At 39.2% G+C, this 22,159-nt stretch overlaps 1 protein-coding gene across 1 annotated transcript in view; it reads right to left on the bottom strand.

Moving 5' to 3' along the window:
• Positions 1–635: 635 nt before the first annotated feature.
• SPIN1 (spindlin 1) overlaps positions 636–22,159 on the bottom strand; it is a 58,893-nt gene continuing 37,369 nt past the window's right edge. Inside the window, exons 3-6 of the mRNA XM_061356319.1 lie at positions 14,651–14,699; positions 8,698–8,951; positions 7,504–7,737; positions 636–3,877 (exon numbers count right to left, since the gene is read on the bottom strand). Coding sequence (XP_061212303.1) covers positions 3,678–3,877; positions 7,504–7,737; positions 8,698–8,951; positions 14,651–14,699 — 737 coding nt within the window. The 3' untranslated portion in view covers positions 636–3,677. The remainder of the gene's footprint in view (positions 3,878–7,503; positions 7,738–8,697; positions 8,952–14,650; positions 14,700–22,159) is intronic.

Raw genomic sequence — 22,159 nt, 5'->3', positions numbered from 1 at the left:
CAAAGCTTACAGTCGTAAGTTGCACATAAAGGGTTTATTTTAAATGTTTTAAGGATAGAGTTACATCATAATTATAAAAATTACTTACAGAATTAAGTAACAGATTTAAAGTGTTTATACTTCTAAATGCAGAGAACAGGGAACTGTCTACATTGTTCAAAATAAAATAAAAATAATGAAACCAAGCTCTAAAGATGAAGTCATTACCTAATTTAAAAATGTGAACACGAAGACCTTTGAACTATACACATACCAAGAACCATCCAAATTGCACTAATGATGTAAAATACAAAAAGCACAGCATTTTCAAGGAACCAGAAACTGTTTTTACCACAATTATTTTCCCCTGAAGCAACTTAAGTCAATTCTACCTGAAGATAAAGCCTCCATTTTAAAATAATTTCCTTAAAGGAGGCTTCTAGCTATTAAAAAAAAAGAAAAAGAAAAAAAAAAAAAAACCAAAAAGTACCCCCCAAAACCAATCAAAGAAACAAAAGAAAACAAAAAACCCAACCCAAAACCCCAACAAAAAAACCAACCAACAAACAAAAAACAACCCAAAAAAGTTTTTCACCATAGTCTACTCCAACATTGTTTAGGGTTTGGCACTCAAAAGAAAGAAGAAAAATGTAGTGTTTTGTTAATCAACTGCAATTTTATTTTTTCTGTAACAGAATACTTGGTCCCTTCAAATGCTGTATGACACATACAACTGGAAAATTACCTTCTGTTGGCACTATGCTCGTCTCACCGGTGCATTTAATCCTACTAACAACCATTAAAACAGCACAATAAGCAAATTCACAAAAAACTGAACACAAAATAAAAACAGAACAAAACAAAAACCTAAACATTTTAACATGCAACTTTAGTTTGTTACATTGAATGTTCTAACCCTCTAAGCATGCAAAAAAGGATGGTCTGCATTTATTTTTTTTTTTCCCTTTTAAGAAGTTTTACATGGCAGCCTGACGTCACACACACGCACACACACAATATACAACAATACTACAGCAGGTAAATGTGAAAGGCGGATAACTTTTATACAAAGATCCATGGCTTGTGCCATCACAAGCCCTATGTGGTTTTGGAAAGTAATGTTGAACCCCTATAACAAGGAACCAACATTTAGTTACCAGGGTAACGCAAGCACTGCATGCAGATCTGAAACATGAGCCTAAAAACAAAGCCCAAAGCAGATGGGCAGGGAGTGGAATTAGTCTCAAGCCTCAAAAAAGGTGGTCTAAGCTATTAAAAAAAAATAAAAAAAAAAAAAAAAAAGAGGCAAAATAAAAGATGAAAAGAAATACCCACTGAACAGACAATGGGGACATCCAAAAACAACCATTAAATTTACAGTTTATAGATTATACTCTAATAGGCAGAATACATGGTGTATCCACGAGGCTTGCAGAAAACCCACAAATGCAAGCCTAATGCTAAAAATGTTCCAGTAGACCTAAATCTCAGATATTTCAAACCAAATCTTGTATTCCTCAGATGCCCAAAGTTCAGTGTACTAGGTTATTCATGTATCTTGTGTATGATCAATACACTCACTCATTCTTGTGCCACAGATACCAACTTGGGCTCATGGAGCCAGGCTCAGCTTTGAGATTTACATGCAGGACTCTTAAGAGTCAATAGAAAACACATAACAGATCTGCAGGATGAAAACATTGTGTTGCAAATCTGCTCACTTTGTTCAAAACACAAGGAACATTTACGACTGGGGTACCTAGTGCTTAAGGACTGTGTTGAGAAGCTATTCACTGAAAGACAACAGCCTGCCTTTGGTTGCCCATGATGAAATACTGGACATACGCAATATAATAGCAATGGACAAAGAATTAAGGTATCATATTTATATGGAGAGTATTTATTACCATTCAACAGCATAATGAGGCACAAGCCTTAAGGCTAAAATATGAAATCAGGCAAAACAGCTGACAAAGGGGCTTAAACCACTGAGTCTTCAATATCAAGAATACCCATAACAGAGGTCACTCAGACCTCTAATCTCTGATTAACAGCATCTCTCCTGCATCCTTCCACTAATGGCATATGGTTAGATTATCAGAGTATTTGTTCCTTCCATCAAGTGTTGACTGTCTTCACATACTGTATTTCTGTGAAGCAGTTGGCTGAAACTTGCAGAGCTCTGCCTTAATGTACCATGACAATTCTGTTGCTGTGCCAATCCTTGTTGCAATTCTCATGCTTTTAAAGACTGCCATACTTAAAAATCTTGACTGGAAAACATTTACAACTAACTTGCAAGATCAAAACTATGACAGGATTTTGCTGTTGTGGGCTGCTATTTACATCCACCATCTAATGCAGATGACTGAACCACTGAGACTGCCTACAGCTTCCATCAGATAGTACACCACTGGCATACAGAACTCTTGTGTTCATAGAATGAAATTTATGTTAACAGCATACCTCAAAGCAAGTACAATGTATACCACAAAAGGCAACAGGTTTAAGCTGTAGATTTGTCCAGACACTCCTTATGTGGAAAAGCCAGAAAGAGAATTAATTGGGAAGATGCCTTCCTGAACCAAAATGGTTAAGAACAAACCAAAGAAATGCAACAGACTGAGCAGAAGGCAACAACTGCTTCTCCTTCTCTACAGTAAGTCTTGAATGTGAAAGGACACCCCCTCCCCACTCCGCTGGCATGAGACTGTATTTATTTATTTAACTACTATTAGGCTTCTAAGTCCACACATAAACATTCAGGTTGCTAGGTTTTGATATTAAATGAGAGACTACCGATTGCCAATGTGTAGTCTAAAGTCTTCTGAAGTAGCATATATACTGTTAAAAGTTGTGGCACCAAGCACTTGGGTTTTGCTAAGAAGTGTGTATAACAAAGAAAGAAAGAAGTACAACATTTAGGATTGAAGGCAGCCTTGTGGCATGTATTTTACTGGTTCCTACAACTTCTCAATATGGGCCATTAACCTGCATTTTCTAATTAACTGGTTATACAGATTAAATGCATTTTTATAGTTTAAAGCCTTTTCACTGAAAGGTGCATTAAGTCAAACATTTGATATCCTACTGCCCTGTGACTAGTAAAAATGTACAAGTATTACTATGTATTGCAAGTTCTTAAAAAGCTAAATTTGAAATGAAGTGTAGAAACACGGCAGACTGATGTTACTTGGGTTAGGCACTCCTCAATGCTGAACAAACAGTTGAAACCTTTCAGAAAAGTCACCTCTGTCCCAACCCTGAAAACAAGGACTGCTAGTAGTCAAAAAATTAAATTTAATGTTACAAAAGAAGGCATATCAAAATATCAAACTACACCTGCATGTGGCAGTTGAACAAGTGAGTGCAAGGTTGAAGAAAAAGTTAAATCTATGAAAAAATTTAGATTAATGGTTACAATACTAGATCAACTTTACACAGCTTGAATTTGCAGCTGTTCTTTGCTTTTAATTCCCTCCTGCCCAAATATATCAACTTCCTTCAGGAAAAGGAGCTCTCTTACACAAAATGTCACGTTTGTTTATATTATTCAGAACAAAACAGTTTTGCTGGCAGAGATTGTGGGTTCGCAGGGACATTTAAGCTTTCATTAAACTGGAAAGCAGTCAAGTCTTTGTGTCTACAAATTTTACATTTAACAGTTCCACAAATTTGGCAAAAGTTCACGATGATGTCTAGGATGTCTTCACCAAATCGTAGACATAAATATGGAAATCATCATCAAACTTGATGAAATAGACAGATGGTTTGGCTTCAACTTGATGAATGACCATGCCAGTCCTTTTTGAGCCATCTTCTTTGGCATATTCCACTTGTTTGCCTACCAGGCTGTCCACAACTTCACCTGGTTCCCGTTCTGCAGGAGGTGAATCATCTGTAACACAAAAACAGTGTACTTTGGTAGACATTAATGGAATTTTTCAATATGGAAAACTACTGCAGAGTCTCCTTTAAAACTCACATGGAAGTTTAAGGAACCTCTTGTGTTCTACTTTGTACCCACTGCCCCTTGTCCTATCATTGTTTGCCACTGACAAGAGCCTGGCTCCATCCTCGTGACACTCCCCCTTTATATATTTATATACACTAATAAGGTCACCCCTCAATCTTCTCTTCTCCAAACTGTAGAGACCCAGCTCCCTCAGTCTTTCCTCATAAGGGAGATGCTCCACTCCCTTAATCATCTTAGTTGCCCTGCGCTGGACTCTCTCCAGCAGGTCCCTGTCCTTCTTGAACTGAGGGGCCCAGAACTGGACACAATATTCCAGATGAGGTCTCACCAGGGCAGAGTAGAGGGGAAGGAGGACCTCTCTCGACCTACTAACCACCCCCTTCTAATACACCCCAGGATGCCATTGGCCTTCTTGGCCACAAGGGCACAGTGTTGGCTCATGGTCATCCTGTCGTCCACTAGGACCCCCAGGTCCCTCTCCCCTACACTGCTCTCTAACAGGTCGTTCCCCAACCTATACTGGAACCTGGGGTTGTTCCTGCCCAGATGCAGGACTCTACACTTTCCCTTGTTATATTTCATCAAGTTATTCCCTGCCCAACTCTCCAGCCTGTCCAGGTCTCGCTGGATGGCAGCACAGCCTTCTGGCGTGTCGGCCACTCCTCCCAGCTTAGTGTCATCAGCAAACTTGCTGATAGTACACTCAATTCCCTCATCTAAATCATTGATGAATATATTAAATAATACTGGTCCCAGTACTGACCCTTGAGGCACTCCACTAGATACAGGCCTCCAACTAGACTCCGCCCCATAGACTACAACTCTCTGGCTTCTCTCCCTTGAGCCAGTTCACAGTCCACCTCACTACCCAATCATCCAGACCACAATTCCTCAATTTAGCTGCAAGGATGCTGTGGGAGACTGTGTCAAACGCTTTGCTGAAGTCAAGGTAGACCACATCCACCGCTCTGCCATCATCCATCCACCGTGTTATTTCCTCATAAAAGGCTACGAGATTGGTCAAGCATGATTTCCCCTTGGTGAAGCCATGTTGACTGTCCCTCATAACCCTCTTATCCTTGATATGCCTTAAGATGGCACCAAGGATTAGGTGTTCCATCACTTTCCCAGGAATGGAGGTGAGGCTGACTGGTCTCTTCCACACATGCATTTCTTCAGTGTTTCAATGCATGCACACCACTGCAACAAAAACATCTCTTCTAAAATGCAAGTGTAAACTCCTCATGAAAAGGGACTTTGGACTCCATAGTGGAATAATGCTGTTGACGAAGTCTAACCATGTTAATTTCTTGTCTAGCAAAACTTACCCAGAATATCCTTGTATTTTAGATGATGCCTATGCCGGATCTGGGTACAAAATGCATGATTTGTATCATGCTCATTACCAAGGGGTTGGTTACAACCCGATCACAAACCAAATGTGACAGTAGGTGAAAACACAGTACTGGAGAACTGGAAGCCAACCACAGCGTATTTTCTCAGTTTGTCTTCTTTTTGACCAGTTTAGATAAACTTGTGTTTTGTACCCCAGTAAGGAAATTTCTTAGTAAAGTTCACACCTGATGTAGCTTTTTATTATGGAAATCTTAAGCTTTTAATTTAATGTTTTTGTTCCAAGGTCACATTAAGTACCCCGTACAGAGTTTACCCATTTTCTTTTCTGCTCTGAGAGCTGTGGAAGAACTCGCAAATAAAAAAGCCGAAAACATGGAATTAACAGACTAGCTTACACTTAAGATTCTTCCACAAACTTGAGAAGTTCTTCTTTCAATTTTTGTTTCAGTTCCTCTGTAAATGCACTAGCACATGTAGGTAGCATCTTCTTAATACCAGTTTTATGTGAAGAGTCTCCTTGGCAAAGATGCAAGTTGAACTCTTACATTTGCATTTAGAAGGAATTACAAAGTGTTGACACAGTTTTAGTATCATGAAGAAAAGTTTTAAAGAAATTACCCAAATTTTGGTCTCCTCCCATATGCAAAACCTGTATATGAAAAGAAAGCACTTCCTAGAAACGTAAGTTATAACTACTGTGGCAAGTTCCACCAAATTTATAGGTGTACTTCCCAGGTAGTCTAAAACCTGCTTTGAAAAATACCACTGTTAACACTCAGTCATTGACTTCAGGACACAACTAAAAAGATCTGGAAAGCATTCAGATTCAGTGAAGGTGGCAAATACTTGAAGAGTGTTTCACAAACAGGTAAGCAGTAAATAGTCTGGTGGTGAGCATGAATGAAAAAGTGCACTAAAACCAATTAGATCTTAAATGGGAGGAAAGCATATAAGCTCTTTCCCTATCCCTACCCCCAAAGTGCAAGAAAACGAAGCAGACTTAAAATACACTCCAAGTCCTTTTTAACAGTTTAGATAAAGAACAAGTTAACTGAGGGTTCAAATCTGAAAGAGCTTGCTTCATTCAGGAGAGGAAGGTCACTTTTCCATTAACATTTGTGGATCACTCCTTACAAGCAGCAAATATGTTTTTTCTCCCCCACTCTTAACAGCTGATAAGGGAGGTGGTGGGGGAAAAATATCTAAACACTGATGATTAACTACAGACATGCAAGTAAGTGCCACTTGTTTAGCCAGCAGACTGTTATCAGTGCCAGACCTGAAGGACAAGAGTCTCAAACTCCACAAATTAGCTGTAATCAGTACTTCTGTAAAGCACTATGTAGCCAACCACTACAGTTACCTAATTATTAATTTTCTTTAAAGCCCAGATTTTCCCTTTCACAGAGTCTGTTTTAGGTAAACGGGAGAAATAAAAAAGTATCGTTTTACAAGCATTTTTTCTTCTTCCCCACTCTCCCCCAGCCCCCCTCTTTGCACTGGCTTTTTGAATCTCTTGAACAATATTGATTCTGTGAAAATTCTTCTAAATTAATCAGAAAAGTCCCAATGACTTTCATTTCAAGAAGGGAGGAAAAAAATATCCCTCAATCTGCTGAAATATTCTTCTTGCTAGTGTGTTGAAATATGTGAGAGAAAATTAATTTTTTATAAGATTAGTACTTCTTTCCCTCAAGAAACTACTCAGAAGTTTTCCACACTGAAGACACCTAGCCCAACAAAATAAATCTATTAGCTGGTCCCAAATATTACTCCCAGAAGAACTGCTTCAGAAACACAAGTGCCATCTTGATGAGCTGTGGTACTTCTGCAAGAAAACAACAGCAGAAAACTTCCGGTTTCTCAGTTTCATTATAAAATATAAGTAGAAAGTCTTCCACAGTAGTACGTAGATATTTTAGCCAGAATTAGGAATAACTATGGAAAATGCTTTTCCTTGCATACGTCACTGCTGATAAAAGTAAAATTTCAGCAGTTAACACAGATGTTCTTTGTTGTGCCATAATTTTTGTTAGCTGTTATCCTTAGGAAAAAAAAAAGAATAGAAAAGGCAATGACCAGAGTAACAAACAAGATCTTTTTCAGTTCTCCTGTCCATAAATAAAATACAGCCAAAGATTAACATAAAAAGCTACCACTTTCTAGAAGAAAACGGTAACTGGCTTACTTACTTGAATCGGGCATAATGCGAAGGTCACCTTCTTTATAATCATCTAAGAGTTGGTACATGTACAAGACGGGATCTTTCTCATAGGTAATATAAAACCACGTGTTCATAATAGGAGCTCGAGCCAAAACCATCCCCCTCCATTCATCTTTTGAGCCATCCTCTGTCTCAAACATATGTTCCACAGCTTTACCAATCATTGTGTCTGCCAGGTGGGCATCACTAATTCGAGATGAAGCTGAAATGACAGCATTTCGTAACTTTATTCGAATGCACAGATATATGTATGTCTTTGTGAAAAATAACCTTTACCCTGACTTATAAGCAGCTTCTGATTGGAAGTTAAGTCAATTTGTATACAAAACAAATACTGTCCATTTCAGAGAGTTTACTATTGAAGAGCTGCAGAAGTTCAAAATCTTATTACAATAACAATACACCATTGTACTCCCTATGGTTAAACAATCAAGGATAAATGGAAGGTAAAGGGAGATCAACCGAGGCCACAGCAGAGCAGGCTCTTTGTATTTTAACTAGACACTGGATGGGGAGAGGCAGGCAGGGGAGAAGAGGAAGACAGGCCAATCACAAAAGAATTCTATGAAGTTATTAATGAAACTTTGGGGTTTGGTTCTCTCTAATGCCACTCTAGAGACTGCTACCAATTGTTTTGCAGTCAGAAGCAGCACCGGCTTATTTTACGAATTAGTAATTCCTTGCGTAAATAAACACCGAACTTTGATGATTTTGAGGATCAAAAAGCCTTGATACTAATCAAGTTTTTTCACTCAGAAGATTACCTTCTAACCCCCCCCCCCCCCCATTATTAAAAGTACTTAGGGGAACTACATGAGGAAATGTGACATTAGTACTGTCAGACAGAACAGAAAACACCAACCATTTAATTCTAACAGAAATATCAATGTTAATCTAAAAAAACCTACAGAATGTACTGCCTATTACTTTAAGGCTGAAGACAACAATGCACTCATTGGTATCATCAAATCTTTGTGGAATCAAGAAAATTTAAACAGAGCATTTAGATTACCTGCCATGAGACATCAATGAAATTAACTAGTAACATTAAAGTGGTCAGATGTTATCTTGAGGGAAGTCTGGGATGATTAGTAGAGAATATTTAACAGTAGATGTCAGGTTATATGTATGTGAATTTAGGAGAAAAACCCAGAACACTTACCAACTCTGTCTGGAAGAACTTCAAGTGCTGAAACTCTTTCATCTTTGTGCAGTTCTAGTCCATACACACAGTCAAATCCGTCATACTTTATAAGATAGAGAGAGGGATTTACAGGAACTTGATCAAGAACTGTGCCCTTCCATTGTGTTACAGGTCCACTACCTTCTTTCCATCCATGCTGTATTCTGCAGCCTACAATATTTCTTCGTGGCTGAGAAATAGGTTTGCTTGGTCCCACATTGTTTCTATGCTTTCTGTACACAGATACAAACATAATATTAAACAAGCACATACATGTATTCAAAATTCTACTCCAGACAATAGCTGTATGCTTGAGATGGCAATATATTTTACAGTTATGTGCACCTTATTCAAATTTGGGTATAATGCATATTATACTATACTGGAAGAAAAGAAAAACACACTGAAAAGTAGTGAAACGATGTTTATGTGTGTGGCAAAGTTAGTTTACTAAGTTATTTCTAAAACTAGTTTGCTTAAGCAAAAAAACCAAACAAACAACTATTTTAGCCGTTGCTACACTGAACATCAAAAGTCAAACTCACCTGATCAGGTCTCAAGGCACAAGTTACCTGGCAATATTACAACTTTACTACCTGGCTGCTCCCTGTAGAAGAATAAAACACAACTCCTGTCCCAGGATGAGGAAATCAGTGGAAACATTACCAGTGGCAGACTAAAATTCTTCCAGGGTGTTTGTTTTCCCTACCTGTGTTTTCACCTGAAGGCAATTTAGCTTCCTTCTCTGTTTACAGATATTTTTGACTCATGAGTATTTTTAAAGATACATGCTAGCAACACTTCTCTCGCATTCCTTCTTAGTATAGCCAAATGGTATGTAATGGTAACAGCAAAAAATGGATACTCCTTAATGTGGAAAGTAGACCTTATAGCAGCCTTCCAGTAGCTAAAGGGGGCCTACAAGGATGCTGGAGAGGGACTCTTCATCAGGGACTGTAGTGGAAGGACAAGGGGCAATGGGTTTAAATTTAAATGGGAGGATTTAGGCTGAATATAAGGAAGAAATTCTTTACTGTGAGGGTGGTGACGCACTGGAACAGGTTGCGCAAAAAAGGGGCAAATGCTCCATCCCTGGAAGTGTTCACATCCAGGCTGGACAGGGCCTTGGGTGACATGGTTTAGTGTGAGGTGTCCCTGCCCGTGGCAGGTGGGTTGGAACTAGATGTTAAGGTGCTTTCCAACTCTAACCATTCTATGACTCTGTGAGTCTGTAACAGATCAAATATACTTTTTTAGCCTTCCACCATTTTCATGGAAGCCGTATGGAGATTCCCTCTGGTAAGTAACAGTTGTTCTGATCAATAGTCATGTAAGCTGGTAATGGTCATTTGACAGTTGCAAATAATTGTAAGTTCTGCTCTACTCAGTTATTAAAAACAAAAACTGACAATTCTGAATACAGATTAAATAAACTAAGAAATATTATGATAGACTATTGGTGATAAATATTTTATATATTTTAGCATGTTACAATACACATATTGATTCCTAAAAAACTTATTGAGAGGTTTGCTGGATAAAATTTCTCATGAATGTCAACTAGTTGTAAAGAAATTTTTGGTTTACTGCTTGTAATACACTTTATTTAAATGGCAATAAAATGTGCACAGTGGTAGCATGCTTAAAAGCAACATCTAACAGAGACTATCAGCTGCAGAGAATAATACTCTTCGTTAGTCTACAGACAGTGACCAATGCTCTCAGAGAAGCCCCTATATGATCCAAAAAAGACAAGTAACAATCACACCAGTGAAACCCTGGAAGGAGTTTTTGCAGAATAATGCACTCACTCCATGACATTGTAATGCTTAATGGACATGGGAATGCTTCATGCTGAAATCATAACCATTAAAAAACAAGGCATAAGATTCCTTCAGCACCTTTTCCCACCACCAGACTTTCACTCACCATGAAAATACTAGCAAAGGGGTTTATCAAATTTAACTTTTGTTATCATTTGAGCTTTTTAGCAAGATCAAACTGCAGGTTTTGTATTCTTAATTTTGACAGCACAGATTTTTCTAGAACACCAACCTGTTCCAGCTAAGAGACACTGTTTAGAATGGATTTTCAAATCCTACTTCTTGCTTAAGCACACACATATATATATATATGTGCGGTTTTTGGTGGTGGGTTTTTTTTTATTAACTGGAATAGTGCAAGTAATAGTTTACTATTACAAAATGAGATCAGAGATCTGGTCTGTGGCACAATAAAAAATATCTTGTTTTGTATGCAGCTTATTTATTCTAATGAATCATAATTCCATTCTAAAGCAGAACAAAATCAACAGATGACGCTTTATCAATTTTAAGCAGTTCATCTATGCTGCTAATCATCACTGTCAAAAAGGTAAAAATAACACTATTGATGTTCAACCTCACGGTCAATTCTACTCTCTGTCTAATCCACTTTAATGTTTAAATTGGAACAATAAAGCAAAAAGCTTCACACTCATTCAAAATATATGATGGAAAAAAGATTACATAACTCAGTTCAAACTGAGTTCACTACCTTTAAAATGCCTCAGAGAGCAAAAAACATTATAAATTTAATTCCAAGTCAAGTACCCTTCACGTGTACTTGTAGTTCAGATTTTTGTTTGGGGACACTGAATAGCCATTCACTCTCATTTGCACTGGTTCATAGCGCAAGAAATGACATTTTCAAACTAGTAATTTACCAAGGAAAATCAACTTCTTGCATCTGAACATGCAGTAAAAAAGCAAAAACAGGTTTATAACTATCAATAAATAATACCTTTGGATATATTTCCCTGTAAGACATCCAAGTAACCAACTCAAACCACTCCTCAACAGTGCATTATTTCTGTGATACACCAAATAATACAAATGTACACAATCTTCTATGACGCTACATCCAGAAGGCTCAACATATTTTTCTTTTTCATTACAATTTTTTCATTGCAATTATCAAGATTTGCTCTTGAAGATGGGTAACAATTTTCCTGGACACATAAAACGTGGAGCCAGGAAAACAAGAAAATACCAAGTACTGGAAACAGCTGTTGACATATCAGACACATCTTCACTATAAACAGCCCTTCAGTTCTCAAAAGTTTCAGATCCTCTTCTTTACCATGAAGAGCAATAAGCTGATAAGTAAAACCTAGCTGACATGAGAAAGTTTCATTATCAGGACTAGACAGTTTAGAAGCTTTTTAAGGACAGTGCAGGTGGAAGGAATTCTTCCTGGATTTTGAAGTTGTGTTTATATAGCTCTCACATAGGTTTTTATTTGGCAGTTGCTACCAGGGAAACCAATGCAGTGCAGAACTGCACAGGACTGGTAGCAGAAAAATCAACCATTACTTCAGGGTTGTACTTAAACAACAAACCAGAATTTATAAAAAGCAGAATAACAATTCCCAATAGCCTCTGAAATCAACTATTTTATCCATGTAGGTTTGGTTGCCATGGTTTATTTTTCTGTTGTTCTGGGGGGTTTTTGTTTGTTTGGTTGGTTTCGTCTCTTAAATATCTTATCGTCTCATCTCAGAAAGCCACCACACGGTAGTACTAAATAAAAAGCCAGAAGGGTGAACAAAAACCATACACAACTGATGTGCTAAAAAGACAACTGTGAAAAAAGGAAAGGAAAACTATGAAGCAGTAGAAATGCAGAACAGCAGCAACAGTCAGTACAATTTCAGGCCTTTTGTGGTACTAAGCAGAAAAGTTAGGATCCGAAACTTTTGACAATTGTGATCTTACTACAGACTATCACTAATAGCAGAATGTTGATGACAAAATTGTTATTAACTACTTTTCACAATATTCTGACTGTAAGGCACATTAGTTGAGGCAAAAGTTTTAAAGTACTTCTAGTACTCTCTCAAAAGCCATCATTCAGTTGTGAATTTCATCTTCAGATGCTTCAGGAATCAAGACTAAAAGTTAGCTTGATCAGAATTCTGAAATAGCTAAGTTCACTTGTAGCTAAATAGCAGGTATAACCTGCACCTTCAAGTCACTGAATTGCCAACTACAAGAAACAGCCTGTGAAGAAAGGACTGTTTTATATTTATGCCATTTCTTGCACTCAGTTCTTATGCACCAAGGGTGGAAGAATGGTATCTGGGAGACTACTGACTGAGTGATGTCAGTAAGGTCAGCTTCATATTGACAGAGATTACCACTGCCCACTGACAAAGCACTTGGAAGAACTGCCCTAGAACCATGGGAACTGCTCCCGTAAGGTTCGTTAACTACCATTTGTAGAGAATAGTGCAGAAGACTCATCCACGCTGCTCATTCTACCACATGCTCAATTACTGAGTCATGCCCTGTTCTATCCTCTCGGCTTTTGGCTCCTTCCTCTGCCACAAACCTTCTAAAGCTAGTTTGAAGTCTGCTCGACGGTCTTTGAGCAACACTAGACTTGTTTCTCTTTTTCTTTAAATGTGTAGTAACTAACTAACTAAATTGGTGACAAAGTATGCATTACTAACTCATGGTCTATCGTAATGGCTCATAGTAGTATTAGCGTACATTATTACATGGTCACTCATAGCCTACTTATTTATAATAGATATGAAAAATTCTCCACTACTATGCCTCATTCTCAGAAGAAATTGGGACAGCACACAAGAAGTCATCTTGATCTGGTACAAAAAACCCTTAATAAATAATTAACAATCAAACCACACTAAATTAACATAAAACTAAGCTGGGCCCTCAAGTTAAATGCCTCAAAATCTTGCCACTTAGGATCAAAACTTCTTACACCGCATAAAAACCCTGCATGCTAACAAATTTACAGCCTATTTAGGTAGTCAAATAAGTGTATATTAACACAACAGTAAAGACAAATCTAGCCACCCTCAAGTACAAAAGGCAACCCACCTCTGATAGTCTTCCCATCATACACTCCTTTCTCTGAGCGGTTGAAAGAGAACAAGAGAAATTAAGTTTTAACCAACTCTAACTGCCCCTACACAAATAAATGTTTCTCTTTGCCCTCTATGAAGATAGACAAGAATGGATAATGATGAGCTGGTGGAAGGAATTAAGAGTAGTTTTACATCAGGTGTTGTCTGTGGGAAACAGTTAACACTGTTAGCAGTGATTAACTATCTTAATTGTGGAAAACACACCTGCCAAACAAAGGTTTTGATTGATGCACCACTGTAAGTCTTTACACTTAGAATACAGATAGTAACATTTTAGTAAATTTCACACTTACCCAGCTTAGATTTCTCCCACCAGAGATGTAGCCAGATATAACACCTCGCTGTTTGACACTAATAACAATTATGCCCAGAACATCACCTCTATTTTCACACAGCTACTCACCCGTGTTCAGCTGCTACTATTTAAGAATGTTGTAAAGGGAAAAAAACATTACATGAATGCGTGGGACAAGCAGGTATCCTTCAACGCGAATTAGCAGCCTCCTTAGAGAAGTATTTCAATATATTCTTTATTTAAAAAAAGTGAAAATTCTTCTTAAAAACTACACTTGCACTGAACACAAGATTAGGCATTTTTAATATTACTTCCAGACTGGGTTATTGCCAAGCACGCTTTGCAGTTTTATTGGGCGGGTGACAATACATGAACTCTGTGCCAGAGAACAGAGATCCTACAGTATGGGAAGTTAATTTCTGGCTTGGAACTCCTTTTCTCTGAATTTCAGAAAGAATTACAAAATTGTATTCAAGGACAATGTCACATGAACAGTCAGAACAATGTTTAGAACTCTTATTTGTAAGGGCATTCTTTCCTATCACCCTCCTGAAAGAACTGAAAGTCTGACTCAACACACAGATATAGACTATTATTCCACATGATTTTCAAGAACAAAGTCAGTGGAACAATACAGATATATTTCTAGAACAGCATTTCCAGTTACTGAGAGGTATACTTTAGTATAAATATTAACAACTTACTTGTGGGAAGTTCTTTTCTTCATCATGCTGGCAGACACTCCTGTATGACCTACAATATAAATGATGTTGAAATTATTGAAAAATAAAGTGTGCCCACAAAGCCAAAAATAGCCATCTTACACTAGTCTTCCTTTTGAATGTCAAAATGCAAAGAATCCAAACACTTTGTATTACGACTGATCAAATAACTGCTACAATAGAAGAAGGCTCTGCAGAGACAGACACAGGCTACATGCTCATAAAACAGGTTCCCCAACCCCTCCCTTCTTCCCAGTCTTCACTGCCCATTCCTCTACTTCCTTGTCACCAGTAGCACAAGGGGATGGGAATGGGGGCTGTGGTCCATCCATCTCAAGCTGTCTCTAATGCTCCTTCCTCTTCAGGGGAGGACTCCTCACACTCTTCCCCTGCTACACAGTGGGATCCCTCACATGGGAGGCAGTCTTCCATGAACTTCGCCAGCATGGGTCCTTCCCATGGGCTACAGCTCTTCACAACCTGCTCCAGTGTGGGTCCCTTCCATGGGGTGCATCCTTCATGAACAGACTGCTCCAGCATGGGTCTCTTCCATGGGTGCATCCTTCAGGTACAGACTGCTCTGGCATGGGTCTCTTTCAGAAAGAGTGCAGTCCTTCAGGAACAGACTGCTCCAGCATGGGTCCCTTCCATGGGGTGCATCCTTCAGGAATGGACTGCTCCCATGTGGGTCCCTTCCATGGGGTGCATCCTTCAGGTGCAGACTGCTCCAGTGTGGATTTCCTATGGGGTCAGGAGTCCTGCAGCAAACCTGCTCCACTGTGGGCTCCTCTCTCCATGGGGCCACACCTCTTGCCAGGAGCCTGTTCCAGGGCAGGCTTCCCATGGGGTCACAACATCCTTCAGGCATCCCCCTGCTGCAGCATGGGGGGGCTGCAGGTGGAACCTGCTCCACCATGGACCTCCAGGGGCTGCAGGGGCACAGCCTGCCTCACCATGGTCTGCACCACAGGCTGCAGGGGCATCTCTGCTCTGGTGCCTGGAGCACCTCCTCCCCTCCTGACCTTGGTGTCTGCAGGGATGCTTCTCTCATAGTCTCAATTCTTTTCTTCTGGCTACTGTTTGCCAGCAGGATTTTCCTCTTCTTAATGTTATCCCAGAGATGCTACCACTGTCAATGATGGGCTCAGCCTTGGTCAGCAGTGGGTCTGTCTTGCATCCAGCTGACATTGGCTCTGTCAGACAATGGGGAACCTTCTAGCAGCTTCTCACAGAGACCACGTCTGTAGCCACCCCCCAACAGCTTTCCATGCAAACCCAATACAGAAACTCAGGGATGAACATAAAGAGTGACAAATCACAATTATTAAAAAGAAAGCTGCACACATCAGTGGTCTTGTTCTAGGGAAATGCTGTAATCACTGAGATGATCCAACAGCTACAACAGTTAAATGAATCAATAGGCTATGTAACGTTTCAACTGGCTCAGTAACTTTTCATCCTTGAGTTAATAAAAAAGGCACAAATATATGTCAGACCAGCACTGGGGAAGTATATACAAATCTCACCCTAACAGAGCACATGAAAAAGGAATACGAGCCACCCTGAGAAGAACAACAGGCTTGAGCTAGCTTCAACCTATGTACTTTTCACAATGAAGAGCAACCAGCCATTGGAATAATGTCCCCAGGGAAGTGGTGGATTCCTCAGCACTGGACACTTCTAAGATCCAGCTGGACAGGGCACTAGGACATCTTGTCTAGCCTGTTTTTGCTAAGAAAGGCTAGACAAGATGATCCTTGAGGTCCCTTCCAACCTGGAAATCTATTGATTCTGACTCCCTTCTAGAGACTGGGGACATCCAGTGCTGTGATGGTGAGCATTTTGTAGAGACTAGTAAGCAGAACCACATTTGTATTCAGCTGCAGTGATGTAATACAGCTAGTATATTCTGCTAAGTATTGTTGATTTTATGATTGTAACATTCTGCTTAGCACAAAGCTAAGTATTAAAACATTAAACCCTCCTCATGTGCAACACAAAAGAAAACCTGGTCAGGAAACAGTGGACTCTTGGAACTAATAGGTTTAATGGCCATGACAGCCTGTGCTTCTTGGGGACTGGCTAGGCACTGGCTGTTGGTGACCAATTGTTTTCATTTGCAGCACTTGGGTTTCCTGGGTTTGATTTCCTCTAACTTCTTCTCTTTTCCTTATAATGTTAAAGTTATAATAATAGCATATTTTTAATTATTAATTTTTTATCTCACAAGGTTTTTTTTCCTCCTTTTATTCTTCCAGTTCTCTCCCCATCTCACCTAGCGATGCGAACAAATGGCTATGTGGTGACTAGTTGACAGATGGAATCACGATGATTATTCCTAAAATCCAGGAAAATAATGTAACTTTAAAGTGGCTGCTCCCATTATTAAAAAAAGAAAGAAAAATCAAGCAAACACCAGCTGCACTGTGAGACTTTTTGTCTTAGTTAACTGATCTCCAATTTTCAGCTAAACCAGGACAGGCACCCCTAGAATTTTTACAGGGAAAAGGAGCAAATTGGGCTACTCTCAGTACAGCAGAGGCTCAAGGCTTAATATTAAGGACTGGGGATCCTCCTAAAATACCTGCCAGTCACTGGGGAAGGACAGGGGGCAGGTAAAGGAGACAGCGGTGGGAGAACACTTCAGAGCTGCAAATCACTATGCTGAAATCTGCCATCTCAGACATGCTGGACAGATCCAAGGCTGATGTCAGGACAGCCAGCAACCAAACCTCCTGAGCATGACAGTGCAGGGAAGACTGGTCAGACACGGATCAACCATGTGGGCTTTTACAGGGTTCAGTACAAAAGGCAGTGAATTAGATCACACCACCAAGAGGCCACTATGATTGTCACTGTCATAGTACAATTTCTGTATTATGACTACGCTGTGATTTCAGTATTATTGCTCCAAATCCCATGTAATGTCAAATGTCTTCAATTGACATCAAAACATCGACCCCTCCTTGCCTGCAGTATCTAAAAGAGCCTGGTCAGATTGCTGGACTGACAAATGTCTAACTAATGTCTCGTGCATGTACAAACGTGGCCAGAATTTCAACTACGGATGCTTAAATTAACATTTACAGAGAAATATTTGAGGTTTTCCATAGGTCTAAGCAAACCAATTCTTTTAATGTTAACACTATATGCATGTTCCAAGCATAGTTTTGGAATGTATCTGCTGAAAACTTTCATGGGAGTCATAATGTCACACAAGAGTTGAACACTAAAAGTATCACCAACCTTCAAAAGTCTTCATAAATATTTTAATCTTCACATTTTTATCTGAGAAATTCAAGATGACATGCACAAAGTGACAGAAATGGTAGAATTAGCATAATATTACACCTTATGCTTAAAACAGTCAAGCTCATACCAAATCCTTAAGAACCTGCATTTCCAGCTGTAATGACACCTGAAACACTTGGGTTTCAAAAATTAACCCTTACAAGCCAATTACTACAGTAAATATCCTCTTCAAAATTTTTGGCTCTTATAAGACCAGCTGTTGAACTGCATGCTTTTAAGAACTATTAGCTGGAAATTAAAAAAAAAAAAACCTGAAAAGCTTGATTAGAAACCTAAAGACTTTGTGACTTGACGATAACCACTAAACAAGCTTTCTGATCATGTTGTCAGTTACTGTCTGTATATTTTATTAATACATGTTTTATGACAAATACGGTGGTGTTATTAAAAACATCTATCAGAAAAGATCTGTTCTTACAAAGTGGAGGAACTGCATCATCAAACACTGTATTTTACATTACTGCCTGTTGAAAGACAGATTTTGGCTAAATTGGCTCAAATACCTAAACCCACAGATAAAACCACCCATATTCTGTAAATGGTCCATTACAATAATTGGTTACTGTACTCCTCTCAAGGTTTCTCAACCCATGCATAAGAACAGAGGTCCAAAGCATTAGTCTTCCAAAGCGTCAAGCAGGAATGCTAGAGGTACACAGAAGGCTACAGAAGCTGCAATAAACACAAAGGAGAAGATATGCAGACGACTGGGAATGGTTGTCTGTCCAGTTCACTAGCTTCTCACCTTGAGAAGCTCATACTTTTGACAGGATTCAACTGCTTCATTTATGTAGTGAAGTATAAACCAAAACCAGCTATGACAAATAAGCACTCTTCCCCTTCTGTGTCAGTCAATACCTTAAGACAGGTCCCAATAACAGAATCACAGAATCATCAAATTGTCAGGGTTGGAAGGGACCTTAAAGATCATCTAGTTTCAACCCCATTGCCATGGGCAGGGACACTTCTCACCAGACCAAGTTGCTCAAAGCCCTGTCCAACGTGGCCTTGAACACTTCCAGGGATGGGGCAACCTGTGCCAGTGTCTCATCATGATCATAGTAAAAAGGCTTCTTCCTAATGTCTAATCTGAATATCCCCTCTTTCAGTTTAAAATCATTCTCTCCTGTCCTGTCACTACATGCCCTTGTAAAAAGTCCCTCTCAACATTTCTTACAGGCCCCCTTTAGGTACTGGAAGGCTGCTATAAGCTCTCCCTGGAGAATTCTGTTTTCCAGGACGAACAACCACAGCTCTCTCAGCCTGTCTTCACAGAAGAGGTGCTCCAGCTCCTCACTAAAGGAGATCCACATGCCTGTTGTGTTGGGAGTCCCAGAGCTGAACACAGTACTTCACATGAGGTCTCATCAGAGTGGAGCAGAGGGGGAGAATCACCTTCCTCAACCTGCTAGTCAGGCTTCCTTTTGAAAGGACATGGCTGGCTTTCTGGGCTGCAATCACACACTGCCAGCTCATGCTGAGCTTCTTATTAACCAACACCCTTAAGACCCTCTCTGCAGGGCTGCTCTGAATCCAGTCTCTGCCCAGCCTGGGACTGCCCTGACTTGGCTGCAGGAATTTGCACTTGGCATTGTTAAATTTCATGAGGTTGTCACTGGCCACCTCTCAAGCCTGTCAAGGTGCCTCTGGGTGGCATCCCTTCCCTCCAGTGTGCTAACCACATCCCACAACTTGGAGTCACTGGCAGACTTGCTGAGGGTGCTTTTAATCCCACTGTCCACATTGCCAACAAAAATATTCATAGAATCATAGAATAGTTTGGGCTGGAAGGGACCTTCAAAGGTCATCTAGTCCAACCCCCCTGCAATGAGCAGGGACATCTTGAACTAGATCAAGCTGAACAGCACCGGTCCCAATACCAGTCCCTGAGGAGCACCACTTGTCATGGGCTTCCACTCGGAAACTGAGCCATTGACCACAACTCTCTGAGTGTGGCCATATATAAAAGTTATGGCATTTGGATGTTTAATACAAATAAAACAGGCTTTCAAGAAGGTACAATAGCAAATATTTGAAGATCATAGGACAAACTCACTAACACCTACATGCCTACTTGCCAGAATTCATCTCAGTATTTTGCACTAGTTGAATTCAGTAATGTTTCAAGTTGATGCAACCTCTTTTTAAAGGCAGCTCAGGTTACTCTATTGAATTGTGTAGCACTCCACTTGGCTAGGCAGCTGAAAAAACTGCAGCAAGAGTTCACTGAATCAAGATTTTCCCCCCCCTCCAGCACCTCTAAATAGGGGGATAAAACAGCAGAGAATCCTTACATTTTACATACTTTAGTAACAAGATCAAAATCATAATTATCTAATAAATCTACCTGCCTGATTCTTTCTTGGTCCAAGAGAATTTCTTTAACAATAGTTTTTCCACTGCAACTGGAAAGCTGCAAGAAACCTTAGGGCCAAAGATCAGTAATATCCACAGTTTGCAATTATACCTAACATTTGGGGTGGAGAACAGGAAGATGGTGCAGTCAACAGTGCGACTTTATCATTTATCACTTGTGATAGCATTTTCCTTACTGCTAACAAGATATAGACAAATAGTACACCCGTAATACTTGCAACCTTCTATGAGGATTCTGAAATCAAGACAAAGAAGGCAGCTTAAGCAGTTCACACACATTAACACTAGGACAGCTTGATTTAACAGCTGCACCGTTAAACGCATATATGCGCACACCCCCTGACCACATCCCCAAATTTCACTGCCTGATCAACTTTCAGTCACTGTAAAACAAGGATAATGTCCACAGGAAATAACAATAACAAGAGGACTGTTCTGAACTGCTTTTTCTCTCATTATCAAAATAATCTAGAAGTAATGCCTTAAAGTACCTGCTGTAACAATTACAGATATTATTTATAACCCAAAGATGATGCAGATTTTATACCTTAGGAAACTGGTTCCACACTTGAAGACTATATACTACATAATGCTGTAACCCTCAAAACTGCATCAGTAAGACGTATACACTTCCGCCTAACAGCAGCATGTGAAAGACCATTTCCCTAATAAAAGCTTACACTGAAGTCCACAGATGGCACAAAGATAGTATGTTCAAAGAAACACAGTAGAAAAAATACAAAAAGTATGCTGAACAGCCCCTGTCACATAGAGGAGAAGCTGTGGTACCTTTATAACTACCATCTTCCTTGCAAATTATCATCTGACCCTTGCCAAGATAAAACATATTTCAAGCAGCTAATACAACATACTCTTTGAATGGCTGCAAAAACTATCCTTTTGAAGTGGAAAATCCCATTATAAACAACTCACAATAAAAGTATTTCGAAATGCTGTTCAATTTTTCTTTTCCCTACAGGAATAAGTAGTGAAATGTACATATAAAAATACTGCTGACGTGTGAGGATATCTTAAGTTCTGTATTATTTTGCTTTCTGCACAATTAAAGGAAGTAGTAAAGCTACCACAAAACAAATCAGACTTACCTTTATATGGCAAGAACCCAGCTCTGCAGAAGACTCTTCTTTCACAATTTAGAATTGTCAAGAGATTGCAGAGTCTCTTTATACTTATTTGTAAATGTATGACATTTTAATGAGTGATGCCAATGATGTCTTACAGCTATGTTTTAATGATTTAAAATATTCTTTGTGATAATTTAAGTTAACTTTTAACATACACATATACGGCTGATGTCCGCCTTCACCTAACAACTGCGGAACACAACAAAGCAGTAACTGTCTTATATAAATCCTCCTGAAACCTCCATTACTAACTTAACAGCTTGGGACAAAAGCCTAATTAGCATCAGCCGTTCTGCATCCTATGTCCAGTTCAAAGCATAATGGCATTTAAAAAATCCCAAACATTTCAAAGGTAGCAGTATCTTCATGTAAATCTGTCAGGAGAAAAAACAACTGCATACAAAGTGTTTTGGGGTCAAGCAGTTTGGTCACAAGTGGCAATGTGACTTCAAAGATATCAACACTAATTGGAGAACAATAAAGACAAGTTATTACATTCTTAATATAGCATGAATGTCACTGATTGAATGGGTCTAAATCCACAATCTTTACTTCCTTTTAACTAGGGAAATACAAGTTTTAACTAGACACTCCATTCCATAATTTAGGAAACACTCAAAATACTCTGCAAATAAGCTGCCCTGAATTTTAAAATAGA

This window comes from Neopsephotus bourkii, unplaced genomic scaffold, assembly GCF_033783945.1.
Source record: "Neopsephotus bourkii isolate Nb327-2 ecotype Australia unplaced genomic scaffold, CSIRO-AGI_Nbou_v1 NB_96, whole genome shotgun sequence".
NCBI classification, from domain to species: Eukaryota; Metazoa; Chordata; class Aves; order Psittaciformes; family Psittacidae; genus Neopsephotus; species Neopsephotus bourkii.
The sequence above is the reverse complement of the archived record's forward strand: the minus strand, read 5'-3'. Positions and strand labels throughout refer to the sequence as shown.